The 11,062-nt window shown below is 40.2% G+C and overlaps 1 protein-coding gene across 1 annotated transcript; it reads left to right on the forward strand.

Annotated features, from left to right (window-relative positions):
* The first annotated feature begins 222 nt into the window (after positions 1-222).
* LOC124162390 (keratin, type I cytoskeletal 9-like) lies at positions 223-7,992 on the forward strand. Its single transcript, XM_046538911.1, has 3 exons — positions 223-858; positions 6,113-6,359; positions 7,578-7,992. Exons 1-3 carry the CDS (start codon positions 278-280, stop codon positions 7,875-7,877), a joined length of 1,128 nt encoding a protein of 375 aa, XP_046394867.1. The 5' UTR covers positions 223-277; the 3' UTR covers positions 7,878-7,992.
* Positions 7,993-11,062: the final 3,070 nt, after the last annotated feature.

The raw sequence follows: 11,062 nt of genomic DNA on the forward strand, positions 1-11,062 counted from the left end.
GGTCGCGATACGCTCGACTGACACAGCCAGGCGGACTGATTGTCAAGGTGTTCCTTGCGTCTCCACCCCAACACCGCCTACCGTTCTCCACCCTCATCCCCTTACAGTTTCTTTTGTCAATCGCAAGGGTCGGAGGAATTTCCCACATTATGCAGAATACCTCACACCCTGGAAAAATCATGGTTCGGTCGGGCATGAAATGGTATAAAAGGAGCCCTCGTCAGCAGTTCCAATCACACTCTTCCGACAACTCAAGTCGAGACGGTGCGATACAAACATGGCCGTAGTCTCATTGTTGACGTCCGTCGCCCTCCTCGTGGCGACCACGTGCTCGGTCCTAGCTTCTCCGGCCAGCCACCCGAGGGTGGCCCGATCGACAGAGGAGGTTGACCAGAGCCCGGCAGCTAGCGGATATTACCTTGGTGGTGCAGCCGCGCCTTTGGGCGCCGTGGAATACGTTGGAGAACCTGGTTTCGTGGAAGGAGCCGGCTATATCGTTCCCGAGAAAATCGCATACGGGCCAGTAGGGGGCGCGTACCCTGGAAAGGTCTTCTACGGTGCACCACTGGTGGGAGGCGCGTATGAGGTGGGCCACGGAGGACACGATGGTTACATCAGCAATGGCGGTGGCCATAAAAATTACTACGGTGGCGCCAAGGAGGGTGGATTCTACGGTGGGGACGAGATCTATAATGCCAAGGGAGCCGTCGGTAAGGCGGGATACTACGGCGGCGGAGGCGGAGGAAAGGGACAGTCCGGATACCAGTCGTACGGAGGCTACGGAGAGGGTCAGCAGGCAGAGCACAAGGATAAGGCGGACGTTGGATACTACGGAGGCAATAGCGGATTGAAGAAGGGGTGAGGATGATCGACACTCCGCGTTCACTAATACTAGTTTTGACCAATAATTCATATAAATAACACTATCTCAACTTAAACAGCCCCAAAAAGTTACTCTTCCATCAGCTTCGCCATTTCTTTCTGTTCTTGTACTTCCTCTTAGTTTTACTAATTTTTAAAATTCATTAATGAGGCATGAAAAAAAGAATGAATGATAATAATTTGCAACATAAATAAGAAAAGAGCCAAATTTGGTCGGCTTTGAAATTGTAAATGTGAATGAAATTTACAGAGATGTCATGATTTAAAATCAGTCGATGGTCATATTCTTAAAAAAAGAACGAATTTGGTTTGGGTAGGCGTGATTGAGATCAAAACAGATAAAGCAATACACCGCAACATAAAAATAAGCATCAAGGGAAGAGGGGCCAGTTCCTTTTCCTGGGCCACCTCGTATGAGGGATTGTTTGGGGATGTCCATAAGCATAACCTGGAGTAAAAATCCGGGACCCTTCCGTCAGAAGGCAAGCACTCTATTCAATAGACGACCACGAATCACTAAATTAATGTTGGAATGTGCTGTAGATACAAATGGATCAAATTGTCTCCACATCAAAAAGTATTTAAGCATTGTGAAATAACTCGCTGCCTACACTGAGATTGGGGATCTACCAGTATATCGGTCAATTGGGCTGAAGTTTCAGAAAATCAAAGCCGAAGACTCGGTGCGAAACCAAGTTTCGGTTAACGAAGGACCTGAGAGGGTAAAATCATTTCTCATAATATTGGCAAACTTATCAAATTTAGAAGCAACTAACGGAAACTAATTCGATTCTGGCGTTAACTCAATTTTGATATCAAAATATATGCATGCTTTTCTTACGTTTTCTAGCAAAGGTTCCGGATCGAAGCCACACTCGTATGTCATATGAGAATAAAAACCTTTCCGGGAAAAAAATACCTGGCATAATGGATCGATAACTATTTATACATACAAAACTTATGGCATTCATTATCGTAAAAGGATATCGCATATTCCACCAGGACCAGCGAACAATTTTTTAAATTCGGCTTTTATTTACCTAGGAAAACGTAGTTCATATTAGATAAGGAGGAGATACAAGGCGTGACAATCTTCCCTGAAAAGCGTCGGACCTATTAGTTGAAACTGATTATTGCTTTGGAAAACGCAAAGATATTATTCTCCGTTACCATCAGAAGCTCTTAACACATCGCCATTACTTGATGGCTATTATAAGGGTCTGGTTGTATGCTAGTCTTAGCTTCTTAGGATTTAAATACTAACTTTTCAATGCAAATTTAGTAAATCATGCGAGCCGTAAAATGATGATCTCTAATAGTTCGCTTCCCACACGGAAAGAGACGAAAGAGAAAAGAGACGAAAAGAATCTCGAGCGCGCGATGACAAAAAATTACGTCGACACGCTAACTCTTAGCGACACGATATTAACCAAATAAGATGACGCGCTTCGTCTTCTCCATCAAAATATTTCGACGTGCTACCCTTCTATTTAAAATTTTGAGCCGAGTAAATTTTATGTTCGATAACAATGAATCATTTTTTCCCAACTAAATACAATGCGCATTGAAAGGCGCGACATACTCGTCTTAACTACATACAGATCGCTCTGAAAATGTTCAACTACGACTTCCACGAAGTTGTCAATTAAACAGCACTTGAATTGTGCACTATATGGGAATGCATATAATTTCCCATTGCTTTGCAGAAATATTTTTTTATCCTTTCATTTGATTAAATATTATGCCCACCGCATTTTTTGGCATTTCTCTTTTAGATATAGCATGAGCAATAGTGAGCCGATTGCGCCAATTGACTGTTGAGAAAATATCGCGTCTTGCTTACAGCTAGTAATGACCGGCCATCGAGTTAGAGCAACGGAATTAAAAGTAACCAATCCTTTTTAGGGTTTTTCACTAGAAATTATTTACTTTAAAAAGCAATTATACACGTAACCCATTCATTGACCCCTCAATCAATCTCGTTGAAAAACTAATGGGCTTATTAAATTAAATAAACTGGTGTGTAAAATATAAATATCCTTCCCCATCAGAGTTATGAACTACCCTTAAATTCATCATCTTAAGGCAATAATCCAAAGATTGGTTTGACGTAGCTCTCCACCCCGCTGTCACGTCAGCTTACCACTTTACATTTACGTTTTGTTCCTTTTAAAGTTAAATAATGAAGGAAAAAAAACGATCAACCAACATATCAAAAAAAAGAAAGAAAAAGAACAATAAGGACGCACTGAGCAGCCCTTTCTGGGGAAAATAGGGTTATAATATTTCTCTAATCTTCGGTGTCAGGTCTAAAAATGTATCACAGGGACGCAACGATGGAATCGGGCGAGGCAAGAGGCACCAAAAGGTGACCCAGATGCCACGGGAAAACGGGATAGACCACCAGAAGCAGGCATCTTTTGATCCACCCCGCTCCTCTTAAAACTCCGCCAGAGGGAGACAGGCGAGCTATTTTTGTGTTGACTTCACGAGGCCTTATTTACATATCATCATCGGTCCAGGGACTGTGCTACCTACAGACCGTGGCATGCTCAATTTAGGCCGTTGGCAGAACCCACCCTTAACTAATCACACGATCTTCCCCTATGATACGTCTCCTTGATCCATTTAGGAATTCCTTGAAGAAGGGACAAACTAAAGGGAAAAACGTGATGGCATCGTATTCGACGCGTGCGTGTCAATCTATGAATACGATTCCCAAAGACTGACTAGTTCGTAACTACACTAAGTATTTTGAAGTGCCCATTTCTCAGGTAGCTTTACAGTCAGTTTATGAGAAAAAGTTATAATTTTTTCATAAAATCATGGATAACGCTACATTGCTGGCAAAAAAATGTGCTGGGAAACTAATGCTATAAAGAAACAAAACAAAAATATTTTTTTAAAAGAACCAGTAAATTCACAATAATGGCGAACACAATTAAATAGCCAATGTATCCATTGCCATTTAAGAAAACAGCACTTTCTGAGAAACGTTTTTATCAAAAAATTTCTGTTTGGCATAGCAGTTATTCTTTCATATAATATTCAAAAAATACACGATCACAAAAAATACACATATATGCAAAAATCACACATCAAATATCCAGAAATTTTAACTAGGAAGCTTACATTATTTATGTCTGACGACGAAGGAGACATATTCTCTGGAAAATGAAAGCACCATCGAACCATTTTCCCACTTTGAACATCACTTTTCTCCACTCGCTTGCACCCTTCTTAATTTTGGCATCGGGAATATTTGCAATCTGGTATTTTGGTATGATATTTGCTCCCAATTTTATTTGGGGGCAAATATCATACCAAGGGTAAGTAAATAATCTTGGCCGAGCATCATTTCATGATACATTACTACTAAGCATCCTTCAACATCAAAAATAAAATAATTTATGATTAACACAAAAGTTATAAATGTACCGAAAATCTGCACGGTTAATTTTGATGAAAACATCAGACCGTAAAGTAAATATAATAGGTAGCGGGAGTTCATGGGTATTCAAAAAGAGAAGGAAATTAAGGAAATTATTACGAAAGTTTTCAAAGCAACAAATATCCATCAATGATGATAATTCTCTATTCTTTATTTAATTCACGAATCATGGTTTCAAAATGTTTACGGCCAACTTGAGACATTTCATTTCTCCCGAGGAAAAAAAAACATCTTTCGTTGTAAAGCGTGCAATACAAATGAAAGAAAATGAGGAGCCATATTGAGCTACCGAGAAAAAGCACCATTTCTATTGAATACGCTCAAGCTGCCTGAGGGCATGCCGTAAAAAACACAAAAGAAAACTAAAAAACTTCAGCGTCAGTCATTTCAAGCGTGAGTTGGAACGTTTATTTGCAAGCGCTCCAAATACGGTCTCTTTCTGTATAACATAAATGCCATTCTTACCCGCGTAGCGTGATGTCATACAGGAGATTGGACTGCTTCGGTAAACTTCCCTCGTCTAGCAGAAAAAAACGAATTTCAACGATGGCAATCATCACGCATGCATTATTTCTTTGCAACAGCAACCGTCCAATCCACAAAAAATGAATGCTTATTTGCTGAGTACATATTACTCAGAGGTTTTTTTGACCATGAATGTAAACTATTGAGACACATTCGAGATGCTTGACACTGCTACTCAGAGCTAAGATTTTAATCAGGGTTGCGACTTCAAGAAAAAATATAATAAGAACTCCGAAAGGAAATCCTTCGTTTTCTGAAACAATGAAATTGATATTTTCGATTCTTCAGTGTTGAATAAGGAGATGGCATGAGTATCACCGAAGGCCCGCATTGTAAAGTACTATTAAGGATATCCAGCGATATTCATTTGACTACACCCGGGTCACACTTTAAAAATTTGTATCAACAGTTTCGTCTACGCTGCTGTAGACTCCCTCAGGTTAAAATTTAAATGAAACACTAGAAAGAGTGAAAAAGACGATGGATTAGAAGATGAGAAGTGTACTTTGGCAGATTAGGTTCACATTCAAGCGCCATAGCATGGCGTCTTATATTTTGCTAGCCTATACCGAAAGTCAGAACAAGCCCGTGTGATTTCACTATTCACCTAATGAACGATAAATACCAAATAATCGATGCTTACGTAGCTTTCTTGCATACCCCCATTTTTTTACGTATGCTCATCTGGTAAAAAGTATTTTCGTTTACAACGGAATGAAGGGTGCATGCTTGGTGAGACCTGACCCCTACCACGTAATTACATGTGCACTGAGGTAGCATTTACATGTTAAAGAGTAAATATTGCATAGAAATGCAAACCGCCAACCATACACCCTGGAGGTGGCTCGCAGAGTATCATATACTATATCGTTTTCGAGGGTGGCGGCGATTCGCGTTCTTCACGACAAATCCAACACTTTCCATGGGATAAAAGCTGTTAATACTAGATCTGGCTTTCTAGTATCAGAAAAGAAAGCAACTGTAACGAAAAGTACGAGATTATCAAGCGCTCAAAGTTGGGTAACTTGATTTTACGTGCAAAAAACGGGTAATTTTTCGAGAAAAAATTAAGCATATGACGATTTTTTAAAAAATAAATGATCAAACGTAGAAATAAATTCTCCTGCGTACAATTTTTCTTTCATTGATATCGATTGCTTCCTTTAAACGATTGAGTTCTTCAAACTCGAGTGTCTTGCTTTATTTTTTTACAGGCAGTAGATGGCTAACTCTCTCATTTTTAATGGATAACAGATACGGCAACGAGGGCTCCTTCAATGGAGGGCAGCATTTTGGCACCAACGGCGTGGCGGTGGCATCTGCCGGCAGCAAGGGAGGCCACAAGAAGGGACACCACGTGTCTGGCTTCCACAACACCTACCACAAGGATGAGTCCGGCAAGAACTCGCGCTACTACGACGACTCGGATGATCAAGGAGAGCATGTGGATTACAACGCTGAAGACAAAGGATTCGGATACAACGGCGGCGAACAGTACAAGGTGAGGCACACAAAGGTATAATTAATATCTACATCTACGAGTTTCTCTGCAAGCCACGAACGGGGTGTGTGGCACGGGGTGATTCAACACCAGGCATGCCGCAGCAATTGGAGCACTCATCCCAGCCCTAATCAGAAACGAGCTCGTATGCCGCACTCAGGCCAACCAAGCAAGCGAGACGCGGTCAGACCAAAAACTAGGAGAGTGCTAAGGACACGAACATGCTACCATGCAAATAAAACTATTAGTTATAAACAGGAAACGAAAATGTTGCGTAGTATCCATGGACCGATGAAATCTGACTTTCCCACAGCCGGTTGCTATGGTGATGCCATCTAAATTTTAAAATATATCAGAGTTACACAAGTTTCCGCCATTAATTCCCTAATAGTCAATTTCTGCTTTCAAAGATACCTATGAGCCATCCAATATCTACTGAAAGCTGCGATAGTGTGATAGATCATAAATGATAACACGAAAAAAAAATGAAATAAATAAGAGCGTAAGGATGAAAAATAAAAGTGCTCATATTTTATTTTATAGGCCGGGATGTTAAAAGAAACACATGACACAGCTAAGACCAACATGGTCGTCACCCAAGTTATATTTTATCCCTCTGATGTTTAGTACAAAACGGTACATCTATATCTACATAATTACCCTGCGAGCCACCCTCTGTGGTATTTGGCAGGGGTGATTAATCACTAGCTTGCAGCATGCAAGAGGATTCCCACATGCACACCACACAGTCATGAAATTTTAAGCATACTAGCAAAATATATACTAAATAAATAAATATATACTTTCGCATTCATGCAAAGGCAAAAATTGCCAACTACTCATGAAGGCATTCTGCCTATGAAGCTATAATACGAAAAAAAATGCTTTTAGAATTACTAGGAACATTGAGAAACACGCATTAAGGAATACATAAGTTAGCTGGCTACACTAAAAGTCGGCTGACCTATTAGTAAGTCCCAACGCTGCCGTTATAGTCTCTTATCGATCGCGGAAAAAATGGCATACTAAATCTATATGTTCTACTTTCAGTCTCTCCTATTTTATACTTACGATCACTTATGCACTTGAATCACGCTGGCAAGATTGGAGCACCGAACCTTAACCACATCCACCTTTCCCCACACAGATTAATCAAGCCTTCATCAATATGTAAAATTATATCATTCAATCGGTGCTAATTTTTCTCTCCCATTTCAGGGAGGTCACGTGAACTCGGCTTACGACGAGGGAGGTCGCGGAACGGCTGGCCGCATCGGCGGTGGTTTCGCAGCGGCCGAGAAGGGTGGCCACGGAGGCAGTTACGGCGGCCAGGCATTCCACGGACAGAAGACTGGCTTCGGAGGGAACAGGGCCGGCCATGAATACTACGACGTCGGCGATAAGTTCTCCAAGGGTGGCGAACAGTTCTACAAGGGAGGCGGAGGAGCTTCAGGCGGAACCGCTGGCTTCTACGGCGGAGGACACCACACGGGAAACGGTGGTGGCTATTACTACTAGAGCTTGAAGGCGACGGGAGAACTTAATTGTTTTGTGAATTTATGGAAAGCGAGGACTTGAGTGACTGTATTTTTTGCCGTGTCGTGCAACTGCAATAAAAAATCGTGCAAAGAAACTGTTTGTCTTCGTGTAATTTCCGATTTCCTATTATCCAAGCTATTAATGATGATTATTTGCTACTCTGCTTCACTTGGTATCTCCATATAGACTAGTTGATCGACATTAAATATGCTTTCCAAAAATAGTAGAATAAGCTATCTATTACAATAAAATATTCCGATTTCGTTCTCTAATCCCTACAATGCGAGCTACAAGAGATGATTACCAACTACTCTGCTCCGCTTGGCACCTCTCTGTAGTCTTATTGATCGATATTAAATTTGCCTCTCAAGATAGTAAACTACACCATCAATAATAAAAATAAGCTTACAAGCTGACGATGCTATAATACGCGAAACCCTGGTCGCCATTAAAATATTCCAATTTGTTGTTAATTTAGCCAGCGTTTTGATTTAATAATGATGGCGACCATACATTTCCACACAATCACGTCTGAATCGTCTGAATTTGTAGTGCAATAAATATTAAATGGAATCTCTAATGAAAAGATTGACTTAAATAGATAGCGCCAGGAATCTTTCCCGATTAAAAAATATCCCTGCACCATTTTTATAGCTGGAGAACGTCCTCTTCACTGTCAGTTATTGCGCGACGGGTGAGAATATCTCAGGAAACAACTACGACTCATGCAAAATTCTTCATGCTAATTTTTTCTCTCCAAAACACGATCTCCGGACACTTCCCTTTTACTTTCCTTCCGAATTATACCATCAAACAGTCAATATAACGGGTACATGTAATCGCATCATCGATCTCTTTCTCCCTTTAAATGTGGTTCATGCTTATTTAGAAACGTGTCCATATCTCACCACCACGTCGTCTAACAACATTTTCCGAATGATATTCCTGTCAATTTAATTTCTGCCTAAGTCTTACAGAGCGCGGAATATTTGTTATTTTGTCGTAATCTATATCATTCAAAATCTCCTCTATTTTTCTCTTTTAGCAAAAATTCACACTTTGATGTGCGAATAATTTTTGCATACATCATTATTTAATTTGATCTTAACATCATTTCTACGCTAGTATTCCTTTGTTTCATGTATCCTTGTTATGAGAATAATTTTAATCAGCACTCCATAATTAAGTCGTTATTAAGGTGCAAAAGTTTCCGCTTTCTACCTCTTGCTAGATACGATCGTATAATTATATTTTGAACTTAATTTAGGCTCCCAATTTCATGCGTAATATTTCCATCCTGCAGTGTGAACGGTACTGAATTTCTCAGTAATTGCCAAGAGAAAGATTCCCCTAGATCGGAAACGAAACACGGACCTTCGATTTTCTGAGCGACTTCGCAGATCACAACGCTAACAGGTTCTTAATTTCCCATATGATTTACACAAGTCTCAAAGTACTTGATTGTAGCCCTTTGCGGCCCGTCTAAGATGGCACCGCAACGGGCCACCATGAATTCCCTATCTAAGGAAATTTTTTCTCACGGAAATTTATGTCAGTTTCACCATATCATGATTACGGTAAGTTGAAGTAGTTCACTATAATTTTCATTGGTGTTTCACTTCATTATTCTCTTTACAGTCTAACTTCGAATCATTTTTCATCACCGTGGTTTCATCGCAAACGAGTAATTCTCTCACCACCTGCTATTCCAACGGAAGAAAGCATTCGTGAATCCAAATACCGATGTGGTTCCATCATCAAGCGAGTCACAAGAAAACCTACAATTATATTTCATCTACAATCTACATACTATCCCGCAAGCCGATTCAATAGGCATGTTGCGAGGAATTTTCGGGCGCCCGCTGTTAACAAATAGAAAGTCTCCGAAGAAGTTATGCCAACCATTTATTTAAGTGATATCTGGTGATTTTTCCGGGTATTATTCCGCGTTTATCCATTTTGTAGGACAATATTTCGTCAACGTTCCAGTTGGCTTCCTCAGGTCCACCTCAGGTCACTTCAGTGGACCTGAAGAAGCCATCTGGAACGTTGGCGAAATATTGTCCTACAAAATGGATAAACGCGGAAGAATACCCGGAAAAATCACCAGATACCATCATAATCTCCGCGGAAGCCTACTTGGAAACATTTATTTAAGTCCTTAATTGTTTGAGGGCAGAACGAATTCCCATGCCTATCCATTCAGAAAATCTCCATTAATTTCTCGTTTCTGTCTTACCTGAAAACATGACGTTAGCCAATTCTACAAAATAAGAGTTGGGGAGCATTGAGGGATATGGTAGGGAAGGCCTTAGAATAAAAATTGATCCTAATTGGAATAGAATTTTGTGAATATGTCTCAAGGGTTTCAACTTCAACGCGTACAAATTCAATTAATTAGTTACAATGTGATTAAAATCGGTTTATCTGAAGGTCTCCTTTAGTACACTAGAAATGAATGCTATTTAGATGGAATTTATGCGGCCCAAATTGTGACTCCGTTGAGTTCAAATAGGGCATATCAGTAAGGATATCCACGGGAGGTGGTTGGACGAAGAAAAACATTAAGCATAAACAAATTTTCATAATTTTTGCAACATAGTCTCTGCCATTAGTTTTAATTTTCCTTTTTCGCGCAAACAACATTAACACTGCCAACGATACACATGCGCTATTGTTTTAATTATCATTGGTAAACTGGCTGGATGGGGTGAGCTTTGACTCACCGGTACAGCTTCTGCATACGCACCTTCGGCGCTGACATTTAGTGACTATATACAACAAAAGGAATTAACTTACAAAACCTCAAAAATTGCATGTGTTTCTTTCAAACTAGTAAATAAGGCAGCAAAGCAGTAGCCATCATAAGATCGTGTTCGCAGTAATTTTTTTTAAAATTAATCAACTCAAGTCCGTATCATAACCAAGGAGTACCTCAGGGTAGAAGCTACTCCTCCCGCCGGTGCTTGACTAAGCGCGACAAACCAGTATTGCCGCTAAAGCACCTTCTAACCTCTTTTGTCCTAACCTTGAAATATCCGTTGGTTTATGGCGGCAAACGACATTATATTGCACCTAAGCATACAAATGAATACAAAAAGCAGACTGAATTAAAAACTAATGAAGCACAGTTCCTGAGTATATTAACTCAACTCTAACACCTG

Source organism: Ischnura elegans, chromosome 7 (genome assembly GCF_921293095.1).
Source record: "Ischnura elegans chromosome 7, ioIscEleg1.1, whole genome shotgun sequence".
In the NCBI taxonomy this organism is placed as follows: domain Eukaryota; kingdom Metazoa; phylum Arthropoda; class Insecta; order Odonata; family Coenagrionidae; genus Ischnura; species Ischnura elegans.